This window comes from Acanthopagrus latus, chromosome 18 (genome assembly GCF_904848185.1).
Source record: "Acanthopagrus latus isolate v.2019 chromosome 18, fAcaLat1.1, whole genome shotgun sequence".
Lineage (NCBI taxonomy): Eukaryota > Metazoa > Chordata > Actinopteri > Spariformes > Sparidae > Acanthopagrus > Acanthopagrus latus.
Window position 1 is genome coordinate 312,501 of NC_051056.1, and position 17,944 is coordinate 330,444.

At 40.8% G+C, this 17,944-nt stretch overlaps 1 protein-coding gene across 1 annotated transcript in view; it reads left to right on the forward strand.

Moving 5' to 3' along the window:
- The window catches only part of tgfbi (transforming growth factor, beta-induced), a 31,493-nt gene that overhangs the window by 1,976 nt on the left and 11,573 nt on the right, over positions 1-17,944 (forward strand). The window contains exons 3-10 of the mRNA XM_037076697.1: positions 14,604-14,668; positions 14,870-15,027; positions 15,176-15,340; positions 15,498-15,644; positions 15,732-15,873; positions 15,961-16,173; positions 16,364-16,501; positions 16,623-16,765. Coding sequence (XP_036932592.1) covers positions 14,604-14,668; positions 14,870-15,027; positions 15,176-15,340; positions 15,498-15,644; positions 15,732-15,873; positions 15,961-16,173; positions 16,364-16,501; positions 16,623-16,765 — 1,171 coding nt within the window. The remainder of the gene's footprint in view (positions 1-14,603; positions 14,669-14,869; positions 15,028-15,175; positions 15,341-15,497; positions 15,645-15,731; positions 15,874-15,960; positions 16,174-16,363; positions 16,502-16,622; positions 16,766-17,944) is intronic.

Genomic DNA, 17,944 nt, shown 5'->3' on the forward strand with positions numbered 1-17,944 from the left:
ATTTATAGAAAAAAGTGTCCCGTTTTAGCGAGAGGGTAGCCTATTCCCTTCAGTGTGAGAAACACCATCGTGACCATGGTGAAAAAGGTTTTATAAAAAATATAAAAGAAAAAAATCAACATCTTTGTTATAACTTGGGCGAAAAAAATAAGCATTTTCTGTTTATCTGTACAGTATTGATTTTGTTCGGCGAATTCCAAGACCGCGATAAAACATTAACATCATATCAGAGTTCACTCATTTGGGCTAGAAAATCCTTTCTGTTGCTTGGTCATTACTAAGGGTTGGATTATTTGCTGTAGTGGTAAACTAAGTTCCATTACACATATGCAGTGTTGGCCAAGCTACATGGAAAGTGTAGTGAGCTAAGCTACAAGTTACTCTATATTAAATTAAGCTTCACTACACCGAAGCTACCCCCCAGAGAAATGTAGCAAGCTAAGCTACAGCAAAATGGAAAAGTAGCTTAACTACATCGAAGCAGTTAAGCATTGCAGTAAAACATTGAATTGTTTATTAAACAATAAGCCCTCACTATTTTGTACATTGTATTATTCAACTATCAATGCACACTTAATTCTAACATCCATGGACAATCATGCACCTTACTACCATAGCAATATCCACCTGACTTGCACTAATGTACAGTGTCTTACACTGTAGCATGTTAACTTATTTAACAGCGTATACTCAGCAAATAGTATATTATAGGTGTAGTTTTTGAAAAGGTTGTCTAGTCTGTATTCTAGTTTCAGCTCTATTATTTATATTTGATATGTGAGTTAGTCTATTCAGTTATTGTATATAATTCAGCCTGTAATTGTATTTGTGTCTTTTACCTACCTCAGTGTTTTTGTATTTTGATTCATGTCAGTTGGTTGTAACACTTTAATTTCCCTGAGATTAATAAAGTACTCTATCCATCTACCAGTATCCCATATAACTGGCAGTTTCAAAGGTGATATTTTTATTAGGCCCACCCTGTACTGTATCTGCATACATTTTAAGCTGATAATTTTGACTAACCACCATACTTTGGTTTTGTAGAAATTGCATTTTTGTTGTACCCTGTGCTGGTTAAAAATGACAAAAGTAATAAGAGTAATAGAGTAAGAGTAATATAAGAGTAATATAAACTTCAGAAGTTTCTCTGTTCCCTCATTTCCCCACCTCTTACCTCAAATATGTAACTTTACTGTATTTGTTTATTATTTAAGTTTGTCTTTTGCATCCCTTGGGATCAATTTCCTCCTCACTCTCTGCCATCTTTCCAACAAGTAACGTAACTCACTCAAGCTCACCTGTCTGTATTCCCCTGCAGCAGAGACGTTGTAGGCATCAGCCCAAGGATTGGTCCATGATGTCACCGTCATACGGAAGTGCTTCTGTCGGCTCTGCATACTTGGCCGTGTATGGCGGTGCCGTCACTGACTGATCCTTTTATTTCAGACCACAGCAGAAAGCTCTGCTGCGCTGGGCTTCAGAGGTGTTCATAAAAATGTAGCTTGTGTGGACGCTACCGCGCTACTTGGTCAATAAAAGAGCTCAACTACTGAAAAGCTATTTCATTCAGAAAACAGCGACGCTACCACCACATTACTGAGAAATGTAGTTAATCTAATAACGACACTTCTTGTAGTGACATTACTGCCCAACACTGCACAAATGAGTCTTCTGACATGACTGATTTTGTTTCAGTTATTAGTCAGACCCCATGTGTTTCCATGGAAACGTGATGCACACTCGCAAAAACCTTTAACATTTGAGAGCAAATTGTCCATCAACATGGATAGATTTTGATTATACATTTTCTTTTCGTTGGTATTAGTTATATAATCACACTTCAGTGCTGTTTGCGGACCGCATCACTGTCGTAAAGCACACCCTCTGAGTTAATATTGCTTAATTATAATAACTATAATAAGTCAACTTCTCTCTGATGGTCTGTCGAAACTCAAGAATGGAATACAAAAAGTTGAATAGGAATAAAGAAACAAAAAGTGTTGAATGTGTTGGTGAGAGCTCAACAGCAGCGATGAGCTTCAGTGATGAACACAACCTTTATTTAAAACAACTAACTGCACAGCGCAGCTTTACTGTACTCTGCTGGTGTGTTCAAGTGCTGGTGAGAAACTCCGACACGAGAGCAACAAAACAAATGTTGACAGGACAGAGAACCACTGAGGAAACATCCCAACAGAAACATGTTGACAGCGCCATCATCAGAATAATGTATAAAACATACAATGCACTGCTATGTTGAAGCTTCATGTTTCTTAATGTTCAGTTTGAAATGTTATGCTGTGACATCACTGTGACGTCACAGTGACCGCGGTTCTGCTCTGGTTACACATCATGTTTGTCTTAAGACTTATAGCTGGAATATGTCTCAACATCTCATCAAACTTGTCTGGTCGTTTCACTCTGACAGATGTTGAAACACAGTCCTGGCTTAAATACTTCTCATCTCCTGTAGAGAAGACAGCCGACCACACTTTATGACAGGACACGAGGTCATGTGTGGACATTTCTTTACCACGTCTGAACTCTGCCTGTTAGCATGCTAACATTAGCTCAGCAGCAGCAGAGCAGTAGAAAGTACCAACAGTAAAGATATGGTGTTAATATTATTATTACCGCATATCTCTATATGTTTATGTTACTTTAGTAAAGGTGACAGTCAAAAATATGAATAGTACTTGAGTAAAAGTCTCAAAGTATCAGTAATGTAATGTAGTATTGTGGAAGCAGTGTAAGTAACATGAGGAAGTACGTAATGGAAATACTCCAGTAAAGTACACTTGCCTCAATATGTTTCTTTAGCACATTAGTTGAGTATAACTACTTAACTAAACTACTACTATTCATGACTATGTACAAGCACATCGAAATTGTACACTTTGGTAGTACACTGCTTCCCCGCAACGTCTGCTAGCCTGGATCTATGTGCTAAGACCCTATTTGTACTGTTGCTGAAGTTTGGTGGTGTTCTGAGCGTTACTGTGGCTTTTTGATGGCAGTTTCTTGTTGGAGGCGTATACTGCAATGTATTGTTATTGTGCAGCCATTTCTGAGGTTGCTAAAACTACATAAGCTAGCAGTCTGCAAACTTGATCTTTTGAGGGGGGTCTTACTGGTGTCACAGTGTGTTAGACTATGGATTAAACTTACAGTGGAATATCCCTTTAAGCAGATGTACTTACTTACATATCATCACTGAGATGTAGTGGAGTATAAAGTAAAGTATAAACAAAAAATTGAAATACTTGAATAAACTACAAATACCTCAAAGTTGAACTGTACTGAACAAATGTACTTAGTTACTTTTAATGACTGAGCAGAAGTGCATCACAATTGTATTTAAGCACATCACTTGAGTAAATGTACTTACGCTCCTTAGTGATGAGAAGTAAACACAACTGAGGATCACAGTTTGAATGCAGTCAGTGATCTAATGTAACTAAGTACATTTACTCAGATACTGCACTTGAGTATAGTTATGAAGTACTTGTACTTTACTTGAATATTTCCATTTTCTGCTCCTCTTCTACTCCTCTTCATTAATTTGATAGCTCAGTTAATAGTTACTTCACAGATTACATGTTACATACATCACAAAAACACAGTGAATACATTTACAGTTACAGTTCTATTTACCTGTACTTCAATACTTAAGTGTATTAAACATCAGATACTTTTAGTACTATTCATTCGGGTGACTTAAAGTGAAACTCTTGACAAAATGCAACCTAGGCTTTTTTTGTGAATGTATATGAGTCAAACGTTCATGTAAAAGCATAATTATGACAAAAGAGGCACTTTTAAGATTTACCGTATTTTCATTTTCAGGTCACACTAATTTCAATAGGAGTACTAGGGGCAAAATAACGATAGCGTAAAAATTGCTATTTTTAAAACACTAAGAAGGCTTGACACAACATGAAACTTTGCTCATAGTATCATCGGGGTCTCCACACAAGAACACGAGCATTGAGAACATTGCCTCTTTCGTTGTAATTATGCTTTTGCACAAAGGTTTGACTCATATACATTCACAAAAAAAGCCTAGGTTGCATTTTGGCGAGAGTTTCACTTTAAGTAATATTTTAGCACTGTATCTTTACTTTTACTCAAATATTACTGTAGAGTGCTTTGTGCTGCAGTGTTTTCCTGTTTGTTACTGAAGTAAAGAAGAATCAGATGTTTCAGTGTGTGAGAAACAAAGAGGTTGCTGTCAGACTGGAAATACACACACACACACACACACACACACACACACACACACACACACACACACACACACACACACACACTGCTTTAATCCTGTTCAGCTCATGCAGAGTGAGATCTGTGACACAGCTGGTCCACTGCTGCCAGAGCCTCATTAATAATGTGTGTGTGTGTGTGTGTGTGTGTGTGTGTGTGTGTGTGTGTGTGTGTGTGTTGAGCTGAACAGGGTTAAAGCTTTGTGTGTGTGTGTGTGTGTGTCAGTAAAATGTTCCTGTTGTAAACGTAATGAGGAGAGAGGAAGACCATTTACTCCACTTTTACTTGACTGAAGGATTATTTGATATTTTACTGCAGAGGTTAAGAAACAGTGACTTCACTGTTGATCAGTTCTCTGATGAAGACAGAAGAAGATCTCACTAAATGTTGAACTGTTCCTTTGAGGCATCAAATTCCCATCCATATTTTATCTCCTCCATCAAAAAAGTCACAGCTGCTTCCCTCCCTCACCATCCAAATCAGACCAGAGCTGCTGTCACTTACTATATGCACCCAGAGTCACCTGACCTCAGTATTCAATCAGAGAAGAGTCATGTCAGAATGTTGATGAGTTTTCAGGATTCAAGTTTGGTCTCTGAACCTGCTGATATTAGCAACAGATCATCAGACTCCATTAACAAATGTAGTGATTTTAAGAGTTGTTGAGTTAAAACAAACTTTATTACCTTGTGAAACCCTGTCTCTGAAAAATTCTAAATCATTGTGTCCTTCTTGTAAATTTAGCATTAAATCAAAACATAAAGTTGTTTGTCTCCTTGTAAAAAGTGTCAGTTTGTGGCAGCATGTCTGTATCAGCATGTTCTTCTGTGTCTGAAGTGCTAAAGTCTTACCTGCCAACATTCAGCAGCTGTTTGAACACAGTTTACACTGATTTCACCATTTACACCCTATTTATGAAAGAAGAAACATTTCATTGATGCTAAATATGTCACATTTTACAAAAACAATAAACAGTAATAATATAGGCTTCTTCTTTGTCCCTATGGAGAAAGTCCCCAAACTCCCTTAACAAATGTCTCAGTTTAGTGAGTTGTTGAGTTGGAGACATTTTATAATTATCTAATTATTTTAGTTTCCATGAAAACTAACTGTCGGTGGCAATTAAAATGATTTGTGGTCATCATGGAGATGATTTGCTTCTAGTTCTGTCCTCTGCACCTCTGTCACTTTTTTGTCTTCTTTTGTTCTTTTTCCCTCTGATCATCAATCTGTGTTCTGTGTCTTGTCTCTTGTCTCATGTCTTTGTCCTTGTTGTCTCATTAAAGGAATAGTTCATGTTTTTTGAAGTGGGGTCATATAAAGTACATATCTATGGTCGATCTGTTCCCTACCGTAATCATCGATCAGCGCAGCCTCAGTTTGGAGAAGTAGAGAGCCGCTCCAGCCCAGATGCAGTGTGTGCAGTTTTGTACTGCAGTGAACTGGGTCCAGAGAACTGAAGTGAAATTTAACCACCTAAAACAAGGCTTACCTTAAAAAATCAGATTGACTATAGATATGTACTTTATATGTGTTTTAGGCGACTGGACTGTCACTGCATTAGTTTGTATATGTGTCCATTTATTTGTGCATCAGTGTTTGTGTGTGTGTGAAGTGAGCGTGTGGTTGTGAAGGACTCTCAATGAGGCCACAGGATGTTAAAATGTGCAGTCGAAAAGTTTCTCACAAACAGATTCTTTCATCAGGAAACTGAGAAAAGAGGACGTTTCTATGGAATTGAAGCTGTGAGAGTACCTGAACGCCGCGATACACAAATCATTCAGCACACACACACACACAGTGTCAGTCTGTGGAAAGACTCAGCTCTTCTCATCTCTGACATGTTCTTGAGATTTACACTCCTGTTTGAAGTTGGAGTCTCTGTCCTCTGTTTGTGTGTCAGTGGGTCTCTGTGGAGGAGGATAAGCAGGTCAGAGGTCAGCAGAATAAGAATCATAACTCTCAAACTTGTCCACCCCGTCCCTCCTCCCCCTGTCCAGCCTCCTCCCTATCCCTCCTCCCCTGTCCCTCCTCCCCCTGTCCATCCCCTTAGGACTTAAGTCTGTCCACCACTTGGTCCTCCAGTCCTGCAGCTAAACTCTGTGACTAGACTTAAGTTGTATTTGACTTACAGCAGTCCTTTCTTACAGTAGCCAAGATGCTAACGTTAGCTTCCATCTTTACCACCACTGACGCACTCTTGAGCAAAGCTGTTATCCTGCTGCAGTGGCCTCTGTCTCTCTCTTTCTCTCTCTCTATCTGTACATTAAGTGTTAGTTCAGACAGAGTTTGGTGGAAAGTAAAATGATAGCACTCGAGTACTGTACCCAAGTACAGTTCTTAGGTATTTGTACATTACTGTACATTAGTATTTTCACTTTCTGCTACTTCATACTTGTACTCAGATATTGTACTTTTAACTTCATCGCATTTATTTGGTATTTAATGATAGTAGTCTGTCCTACGATGACAGGCCAGATCAGATCATCAGTCGGCTCACGTTGGGCTCTGGAGTGCTGCTGTCTCTGTATTTATTCATAACTTCAATTACTTTTAAAGATTGTGACAAATAAAACAAAATAAAATCAGCAACAACATGATGATATATGAATAAAGGTTAAAATAAAACTTTATTGATCTCCTGTAGAAAATTGACAACTAAATGAGCATTCATTATAAAGAGATGAACACATCAGAAATGAATGATAATGATAATAACCCAGTAAGAGATATTGAATAAGGTTATTCTGTAGTGTTCAGTTTCCATCACTGGGTCTGAACAGACTGTTGAAGCCGCAGGTGTAGCGAGGACACTGAGGACAGATGGAGCTGGTGACTTTTGTTTTTAACGTGCAGACTGCGTTGATTCAGTTTAATCTAAACGCGTCTCTGCTCTGATTTCTGTATTCAAACTGTAGTTGTTGTTTGTTGCCACATTTACATGCATCCAAACCTTCATTCTGCCCAAAGTAACTCAAAATATGTTCAATCCATAATTATTAATTCTATTTCCTGACCCGAGAGCAGCGTGTCAATCAAAGGAACTTGTATCCTGAAGCCATTTTAACAACACAGAAGGTGTTCTGGCTCGTGGAGGACTGTTAAGGTTTGGCTATGTCAGGCTGAAGTTTGGACCCTCCTGCTCCAGACTAACACTGTCTTCTTTCTTCTACGAGCAGCGTATTACTCAGCACATCTGGAAACGTGTCTTCCTAAACTTTCTCAGAGACTCTTTGTTGCTTTTGGAGCCGTTTCATGTTTGAATCAGAGAAACATTTCTCAGACCAACTCAAGGATGAATCCAGAGGAAAGCGTTTCACTCTGACTGCTGACTGAAGTCAAAGCCGTATTTCTCTCTGCTGGATGTTTCTTGAAGCTTCCTGTCGAGCGGCTCGACCCCGCCAGCTGAATTACTGCGACCTTGCTCTGTTTGTTTTGTCAGAAGTCCACAGTGGCCATCTTTGTTTATGTGCTCACCAAATAGGAGTCAAGTTTCCATCTGGTTTGATAATCAGTCCAGTGTGTGTGCCAACACACACACACACTCAGACACACACACACACACACTCATCAGTAGCTGATTTCCAGCTGTTTACATTTTACTGCTGCTGTGATGCGAGGCTGCAGCAGCTCCATGAGTTTCTTCTGTTTCTATCTCCAGATGTTCAGTCTATTTCGTTCAGAGTTGTTTTCACACATGCACGTCGACCATAACGTCTCTAGAAATCAGTCAGAAGAGCCGTATGTCTGAATCAGCTGACCCAGATTCTAACCGGACTTACACTGGACGTTACCTTGCCAGCTCCATAGCACACTGTCCTGGGCCTGTGTGAAGCAGAGCAGGTGATTTGAGCAAGTGGATGTTTTGTTCATGATAAACCTTTGGTCTTTCTGATGATTATAAACAGTACGGTGAGTGTGTTATTCATTTTCTGATGATTTGATTTGAAGTTCAAAGCTGAGACCTGAGGTGTCTTTCTGCAGCAGTTTTCAGTGAGCTGAATAAAGTTTCTCATCCATCAGATTTCTAATCTCTACTGTCTCCATTCACATCATGTGATTATAGTTTTCTCCAATTGCTAAAACACAATTTTGCAAACTAGACTGGTTTCATGAAAATACTTTTCACAAAACTAAAAACCCAAACTGCAAAATACCTGCAAAATGAAGCACTGCAACCAAAACTACATATAGCATTATCAAAATCAAACTTTTGCACCAGATGGCACACACTTCATTCACATTACCAGATATTTGTCTAACCAACTACACTCTGTTGGGCATAATGAATTGCACTCTCATCTTTAGTGAGCTTTGCCATAATACTAAAATAGTTCAAACTGTAGAGAATTCTTTAGATCCTTCACATGCACAAAAATATTTGTAGATACACACATGCTGTTGAAACTTGTTTTCAGTGCAACTTATGCACAGCAGATATGTTTACATTGGAGAGAACAAAAATATGCCTTCCTCTCACTCTTCCTGTCCCTCTAATTCTCACTCTCCCTCTTCCATTGTTGCTGTAAAAAAGGTGCTCTTTTTTGGTATTTTAGCATGTACTTCCTGATTGAAGCTCACTGTGTCAAAACACAAGCAAATAAGACACAGCACTGGGAAATAAACCATTCACATCTATGTCAAATTGAAACTCTGCTACCAAATCCTAACAATCCTTTGTCAAAATGTCACTCTGATGACAAAATGATACCCACTTGCATCATATGAATATGCTTTCACATCAGCAGCAACACACTAGTCTACTTTATATAAAACACTACAGTCTTTCGTCTTCACTGTTTTGATTAAGTTCCACAGAAGGCACATCTTCGCAACAACCAAAAAATGAAATACTCAATTCAAAATCATTACATTACAGTAGTGTATTTTACTGTACAGTAAATTCAGTTAAAGCAAAAATAAAACAAAAATAAAACAATACACATCTGTAAACAGAAAAACACAATTGTGTGCAAGTGGGCTTATGGATCCTGCCGTCTGTTGGGGTCTGGCCACGGGATCTCATCAACATCACAAGCAATGTCTTCTCTCGCTAAGCATCGGGGAAAATATCCCCCATCCCTGGACTGACTTTACCTCAGTGTCTCTGCAGGCCTGTTCCATTGCCTGCAGAAGAGGCATACGGGCATGTGGTGGTGGCGGTCATATACACGCCATCGCCAAGCAGAAAAAAAATTACTCTATAGGATTTAGAAATGGAGAGTAAGGGGGTAAGTACACAACTTCAAATTGATCATAGTTCGTGAACCAGTTCTGGACCAGAGCTGCCCGATGGAAACTAAAATTATCCCAGACTACAACAAACTTAGGCTGCTCTGGTCTATCCTGTACATAAAAGTTGTCAAAATGGCTTAACTGAGGCCTTTTTGTAGCTGGCTGATAGGTGTTCAGTTTTGTAAGTATTTTCAGGTGTGTGTCTAAGTATTTTCAATTAACCAATGTGTGTTGTATTTTGAATAGATGTGTTTTCCCAGTGGTACCCAGAGATTTTTTTTTTTTGAACCAAGTGTCTTATGTATGAAATAGTGTTTAGTATGCAGGAGCAAGTGTGCTGCAGAAAGGAGCAAGTGTGTTACAGAATTGCAATTAAAGTGCAAAGCAGCAATTTTGTTTAAGGTATGGTTGCACTTTGTTTAAGGTATAGTAACAAAAGCTTCAAGTTATCTGACTTTGGTTTAAGCATGTGTCTGTGGTGTTCATGCAATGGGTAAAAACTGTAAAAATTGTTTGGCCAGGTGGCACATATAATTAATTAGCTCATGTAGTGTCATTTTGAATGGCAGTGTTTTTAAATGGCAAACATGTGACTTTATGGCAGATTGTTGTATCTTATGCAGAGAACCGTGCTTAGTGCATTTAGAAAGTGACATTTTGAATAGCAAAGTGTGTGTAAAGCAGAAAATGTGTTAAAGTTTTAGAGACTTGAGAAGAGGTTTTGCGCTCTGTGTGTCAGTTTAAATATTTGTGCTATGGATGTCATTTTAGTGTTAGCAATTGGAAAAAACTGTAACATAAATCTCCTTTCATCCTAAAGTTCAGTGTTCTGGTGTAAAGTCAACACTGATTAATCACAGTTGAACCAAAAATCACTATGTTACTGAATTCTCTCAAAGGACATCTTTATATTTATTTAAATAAATGATGCATCTACAGGAGAAACTCTCTCTGTGATCGTTTATTTTGTAGTGACAGGAAGTGGAGACCCATGGAGGCTCCGGCTGGTTCAGTGTTTTTCCTGGCGATGGGTGTGGGTCCCCCGTCGGATGTCTGGTCTGGCTTCAGATTCTTCTTCTCTCGGAGGAAATGAGCTTTATGAGCCCAGACGGCCGAGCCACATTTATTATGGAAATCTCTACAGGAAGTCATGAAGGTTGAGCTTGGCCTCTACGCCTCATTACAGCACACATGTGCTGTAAGCTGAGAGCAGCTCCAGACATTTATTTCTCCAGAGGAGACAAGAAAAGTTTTCTATGTTTTCACAGCAAAGCTAAAGCTGCTGTTCTCAGCGACCAGGACGAATCGGCCGAGACTCAAAGTGTTTATGGTTAACATGCTGAATAATATTAGTTTAATGTGTGATTGTGCTCCACTCGTTATACCTGTTAGAAGCAAATGCACATTATTTGGTTGGTTAGCTCTAAATCTGTGCTATCGATTCGTCAGATTGGCTAATGTGGCTAGGCCCAGCTATGGCTAGCTTTTAATATTAGCTTTGAGTTCATCATCTGCAAAGATATAACTGTAAAAAGACCTTACTGACATTAGCTTTCCTCCTGTCCACAATGTCTATGGTAAAGTACATTAACTTTATAAAACCTGACCACTGAAATTACATTGTCATATTCAACAGGGCAGTGCTTTGCCTGCTGTAGACAAAATAGTATTGGTCACTTTTTGATGTAGCCATCACTTGTTTGGCTCCTGATTTTGATCTAATTTGAGTCTTTTGAAATGTTTATCAGTCAAAAACTGAAAACAATTTAGACTCATTCTTGTGCCTTTGTGTTTTATATCGAAGCATTTTGAGGCAGAGCGGATGCCATCTTTGTACTTCTGGCACACATCACATTTAATGTTGATCTGTCCAACAGTTTTTCATGGACAGATATAATTGGTCCTGCAGGATAGAGGATTGAAAGCAAACAAATCACAGACAAGTTTGATAGTCAATTAACCAATCAAGCATGATCTGGTTTCAGCTTGTCTCTGTCATCTCTGACTCTAGATCAGGGGTTGGCAACCTTTGTGACATGGAGTGCCAGTTTGAAATTTTCTTCTTATCTAGTGTGCCATTATCAACAGTAACACAAAGTTAAATTATGACACAAAATACAAAAACATTTCCAATATACCTGGAAGCACATCTCAAAACACATAAATATTTCATAGACATAGCACTCTGGGAAGAGAGGCCAAACCTGAGACCACAGTGCCTTGTCTTAAAGCCTGTATCTGCTCAAGCTTAATGATAATAATTTTTATAAAGGACATCTTAAAAAACACTGCTTTTAATAAACATATTGCTCTGTCTGGGAGAGGAGGCCAAACCAAAACTGAGACTAAAGCCTGTATCTGCTCAAGCTTAATAATAATAATAATAATAATAATAATAATAATAATAATAATAATTAAAAGTGCAACTGTATCTGTATCATAACAAAACAGTAACAGTATATCTTTATACTTAACAAAATAGCCACATCAACATTTCAACGACATGAACAAACGGCTACACATCCAAACTAAAACCAAGTGTATGCTGAGGCAACATCAAATGATCAGATGCCTACTAGATAATCAGTGTGATCCCTGGCCCTGCTTTGCTTGGCTGAGCTCATAGTTAGTTACTTTGAGTTGCAAACATGCCTCAGAGTGCTCTGTTGTTAACCGACTGCGGGTGGGGCTGAGCACATGTTTCATGTGTGAGAACACCTGCTCACAGAGATATGTTGAGCTGAAGACTGACAGCAGCACCAGTGCAATGTCCCGGAGACAGCTGAATTTCTCAGGTGCAGTTGCCCAGCAGGTGAGGATGTGGGCTCCGTGATCTTGCACTGGTATGGCTTCCAACTGTTGTCTGAGCTCTGCAAATTTGGCCACCCACAGTGTTGACCTCTTCAGCTCAATCAGCTGCATTTCCATATCCTCTGTATCCATCCAGTCGAACAGAGTAGCTTCCAAATCACGTCCATCAAAGCTGTCGGGCTTGATCAAGAAAGAGAACATTGGTCTGTACCTTTTAAGATCCACAAATCGTGTTGTGAACTCAGCCTCCAGCTCACGCATGTACATGGTTATTTCAGCGGTGCTGATGTTGCGCTGGGAGGACAGCTCTGTCAGGTGTCGGAAGTAGTGGAAAGCAGAGGTGGAAATGTCACCTGAGAATACTGCCAGCTAACTGACAAAAGCCATCCATTTCTCAAACATGTCCAAAACTGTTTGTCCTGCACCTTGCAGTCGGAGATTGAGCCCATTCAGGTGTCCCATAATGTCTGCCAGAAATAAAAGTTTCACAATCCTCTTCTTGTCCTCCAGTTCTTGATACTTTTGGCCCTTTTCAGCCAGAAAGGCCTTGATGGCATCAAAGCAGCTGACAAATCGCTCCAGAACTTTTCTGCAGCTCAGCCATCTCACTGCTGAGTGGAGAGGCAGATTTGTGTATGCGCTGTCCAGCTCCTCCAGCAGAGACTGAAACTGCCGGTGCGTCAGTGCGGACCGCTTCACTATGAAGTTAATAATCTTTGACACCGTGGCCATAACTTCATTGAGGTCTCAATGTGACATTTTTGCCCACAGATTTTCTTGATGTATTATGCAGTGGAGTTTCATGACGGGGTGGCTGACCTTTTCTACAATCGACAGTCTGACAGCTCCCTTTTGTCTCCCAACCATAGCAGGGGCTTCGTCTGTGATCACTTTGCTGATGTTAATTCTTCATTCCTCAAAATGTTCAATTAATGCCTTGGTTATGTCTTCACCTTTTGTTGTTTCAGGCAGTGGCTTCAAGCAGCAAAGTTCCTCTCTGATAGTTGAATTACAGTTGTATCTTGCCATGACTGCCAAACACGGGATGTCATTCACATTTACGCTTTCATCAAGTATAATGCTAAACACCGCAGCATCTTTTAATCCAGCTGCTTGCTGAGATCTGACATTTTCAGGAATTTCATCAATACGTCACTGAGCACTTCTAGCTGAAATGGGAATGTCCTTTATCCATGACTTGATCGCTTCTTTATTTAGAAAGTTTTCAATAAAGAGCATCTGAGCAACTTAGAAAAGTCTCCTTAATAAATTCTCCATCCATAAACAGCTTCCCATGCTTTGCAATGCAATGCACAATGTGATAGCTTGCTTCTGTCCCGTGATTCTTAGCAGTGGTAAAAACTTTGCAGGAACTAGCTTGTTTATCATACCTGGACACCGCACGTTTAATTGACTCTGCTTTGTCTGCTTGGTCTTTGAAATTCTTCTTGTGCTTTGTCTCAAAATGACGCTTAACACTTGACGTTCTGCACACAACATTCTCACAGCACGGTCCTTCAAAATTACGAAACCAAACTCTTGTGTCCAATAGGACTTGAATGCTTAGTTTTGACCTTTTTAGCAACCGGTGTTGCCATTGTTGACAACATCATGTGCGCAGGTCTCTGTCACTCAAACCCATGAAATCAGGACACTCAAAGTGAGGAACACTGAGGTGCCAGCGTGCCAGTGTTTATACCGAGTTGTGCCACCCGTGGCACGGGTGCCAAAGTTGCCGACCCCTGCTCTAGATGAAGAGTCTGGGAAACTGTTTCATATTTTATAGACTAAACAATTGACTGATATTGAAAAGAACAGGGAGTTTCCGCCCTGCTGCAGGAAGAGTTTATTTGGTCAAACAGTGGAGCAGTTCTGATCCAGGTTCAGTTCTAGAGGATCCAGACTATAAACAACTTTCTCCTCTGGATGGTTAAATAACATTTACTGGCATGGAAACAGTCAGAGCGACCTGCAGATTCTCACAGTCTGTGATTCTTCACATAACTTTATTAGCATCAGACAGGAATTTATGTGTCCGCCTGCAGCAGAAATATTACAGAGAGGTTACAAGCTTCTGAGCTGGAAACAGTTTTATAGACAAACGTGTAGTTTTTCCCTCCTGAGGCTAAAATTTGCTGAACACGACACTGTGGAAGAGGCTTCAGTGAGTTATGTGAGGAGGTCTGAGCTCCAAGCAGTGCAGGATCACAGGAAGGAGGACAGGAAGGAGGACAGGAATTGGAGGCTTTGTGTCTGATGAATGTTTGATAGTGTTGTTGTTCCTGCTGCAGGGTGATCACCTATGAGTGTTGTCCTGGTTATGAGAAGATTCCTGGAGAGAAGGGCTGTCCTGCTGGTATGACCTCTGACCTCAGCATCCACAAACACTCATCATCAGTTATTTCAGTCTTAATGTTTCAGTAAAGTTCATGAAGACAGTGTTCCATTCATAACACCATGTTATAACAGGATGATGGAGCTGTAAACTCAGCTCAGCTGTAGTGACACTTCAGGTTCGTTGTAAATGTGTTGGTGAATGGGCAACATGTCATTGCAGCATTGCCTCTAGTGAACATCTACAACACTCTGGGCGTGGTCGGAGCCTCCACCACCCAGATGTACTCTGAACGAGCTAAACTGAGGGAGGAGATTGAAGGTCCAGGAAGTTTCACCTTCTTCGCCCCGAGCAACGAGGCCTGGGCCGCCCTGCCAACAGTCAGTATACTGACACACACACACACACGCACACACACACACACACACACACACACACACTCACACACACACACACACTGTCCTATGCCACAATTACTGAAGAAACCATGTGCTGATATTGTTGTTGTTGCTGCTGTTGTTGCTGCAGGAGATCCTGGATGCTCTGGTGAGCAATGTGAACATTGAGCTGCTGAACGCTCTTCACTACCACATGGTGAACCGCCGACTGACCTCCGAAGAGCTCAGACACGGATCCTCCTTTGCCTCCATGTACCAGGACTTCCATGTGCACATCCACCACTATAGCAACGGGGTCAGCGACAAACAATACACATCCTGTAACACACACACAGTAACACACTATAACAAACACAGTAACACATACACTGTAACACACTGTAACATATATTGTGATACACTGTAACATACTGTAACACATATGATACATGATCTCTCCCTCACCTCCTCAGATTGTGACGGTAAACTGTGCTCGTCTGATCAAACCCGACCAACACGCCACCAACGGCATCGTCCACGTGGTTGATCGAGTCATCACCGCCATCTCCAACAACGTGAACACGATCCTCGACATCGACGACGACCTGGAGACACTGCGTGTGAGTGCCCATGTCAGTCAATCAATGAATGACTGTTACCCAGAAAAGGTGGAGGAGACACTGACTACCCATGTTTGTGTGTTTCAGACGGCGATGACCGCTGCAGGTCTGACCAGCATGTTGGAGGAGGAGGGTCAGTATACCATCTTCGCCCCAACCAACGAGGCCTTTGAGAAGATTCCTCAGGAGACCCTGAACAGGATCCTGGGAGACCCTGTGGCACTGAGAGGTGACCAGCTTGAAAATTTAGTAGTTTTAGACAGACTGTAACATTGCTGAACGTGACTCTGACGTCGGTCCTCCTGTGCATCTCCAGACCTGCTGAACTACCACATACTGAAGAACATGCAGTGTGCTGAGTCAATCGTGTCGGGGACTCCTATGGAGACCCTGCAGGGCACCGTGCTGGAGGTCGGCTGTGATGGCAATGAGATGACTGTGAACGGGAAGGCCATCATCACCAAGAAGGACCAGCTGGGAACCAACGGAGTTGTGCACTACATCAACGAGCTGCTCATCCCAGACTCAGGTACTGACCTGCAGCTCATAAAACTGATGGTGGCACTACAGCGTCTCATGCTGAAGACACTCCTGCATGTATTACTGATAGTACTGATGTTAAACTACAGAAGTTCTGAAGTACAAACAGTATATCCAGTTACCACTCAGTAGAAGATGCACTACTTACAGTGCATCAACTAAGTGTTTAATATTTTCAGCCAAAGTTCTGCTGGAGCTGGCTGAAAGCTCATCTGTGGACACGGCAGCAAAGCTGTTTGTGGAAGCTGGTCTGACCCCCCACCTGACAGGCTCCGAGGCTCTGACAATGCTGGCTCCTCTGGACGACGCCTTTAAAGGTAACGCGACCTCTGACCATATTTTTACTGATACCAGATGACCTTAGACGGTCAGAGCCTGAGTGTGACTGACTGACTGTGAACGTAAGTTGTTGTATTTATCTGAGGGTTTCTCAAACAGGAAGTCTGACCATGACACCAGACATGAGGAAGCTGATGACCAATCACATCATGAAGGAGCAGCTTTCCTCCAAGTCTCTGTATCATGGTCAGGAGCTGGAGACACTGGGAGGACTCAAACTCAGAGTGTTCGTCTACAGAAATGTGAGAACTTTGAAATGTTTCTTCACGTTGGCTCCTGGTGCAGATTCAGATTTACGGCACTTTTGATCAACTAATCAGCATTTCCATCCCAACATGTGTTGTCCACCTCTCAGTGTAAAGGTAGATCATGGATTAGTGGTCAGGAAGGTGGTGAACACTTGGCAGGTGCAGGTGAAGGTGTAGTTGTTGGAGAGGCTATTGATCAGGCCGGATCCTGTTGTTGGTTCGTTGTTATGGTTTCATGTTTTTATGCTGTAGTTTGATCCAGTTTCATGATCATGATGACAAAAATGAAAAAACACATTTGATCGATTGTATAATGTTTTTTTGTTAGTTTGATGTGACTTCAGTCCATTTCCACAAAGTCTGACTCCTGAGAGCTTGTGAACAATTTAACAAATCAGCTTATTGGCTGAAAATGTTTGAGCCTGCCTGAAATTGTGGCCCGTTGCTGGGGAGACTGGGCAGATTGTCTGTTTTTACTGGCCATGAATATTGTCTCTTCACCTCCAGGGATGACTTCACCAGGTCACTGAGTTTGTGGCTGCTTTTCATTTATATCTTTAACAAATGTTTGATTCAAATCCATTTTCTCTGTTTGTGAATTAAACCAAACAGAATCAGTTCTTTAAGAACACAGAGCAACATTAGGTTTTATATTTTTACTTGATGATGCATGAAACATCAAACTTTAATAAAAAGATCTTTCAAACTGTGGTGGCTGCACGTCCCACGCTGCTGCCTCATTACTGGGACCACATGTGGTCATGATGTCATCCAGAGCAGGTTAGGTTGATGTGAATCAAATAGACAAAACCAGAAAGACCAGAGAGATTTACCATGTAGGAGCCATAAGGATGAGGCCGGGACCTCACACTGAGACTGGGGTCCATCAACACTGTGGTCCTCAGGTGTCAATGCAGCTACAGACAGACATGTTGATGTAGCTCAACTGGACACTGGTTGTACAGTAAATGTTGCTCCACTGGACTCTGGTTGTACAGTTGACGTTGCTCGACTTGGATTTTGTTTGTTCAGTTGATGTTGCTCCACTGGACACTGGTACATAGAATAGAATAGAATAGAATAGAATAGAATAGAATAGAATAGAATAGAATAGAATAGAATAGAATTACTTTAATGATCCCAGACTGGGAAATTATTTTGTCACAGCAGCAG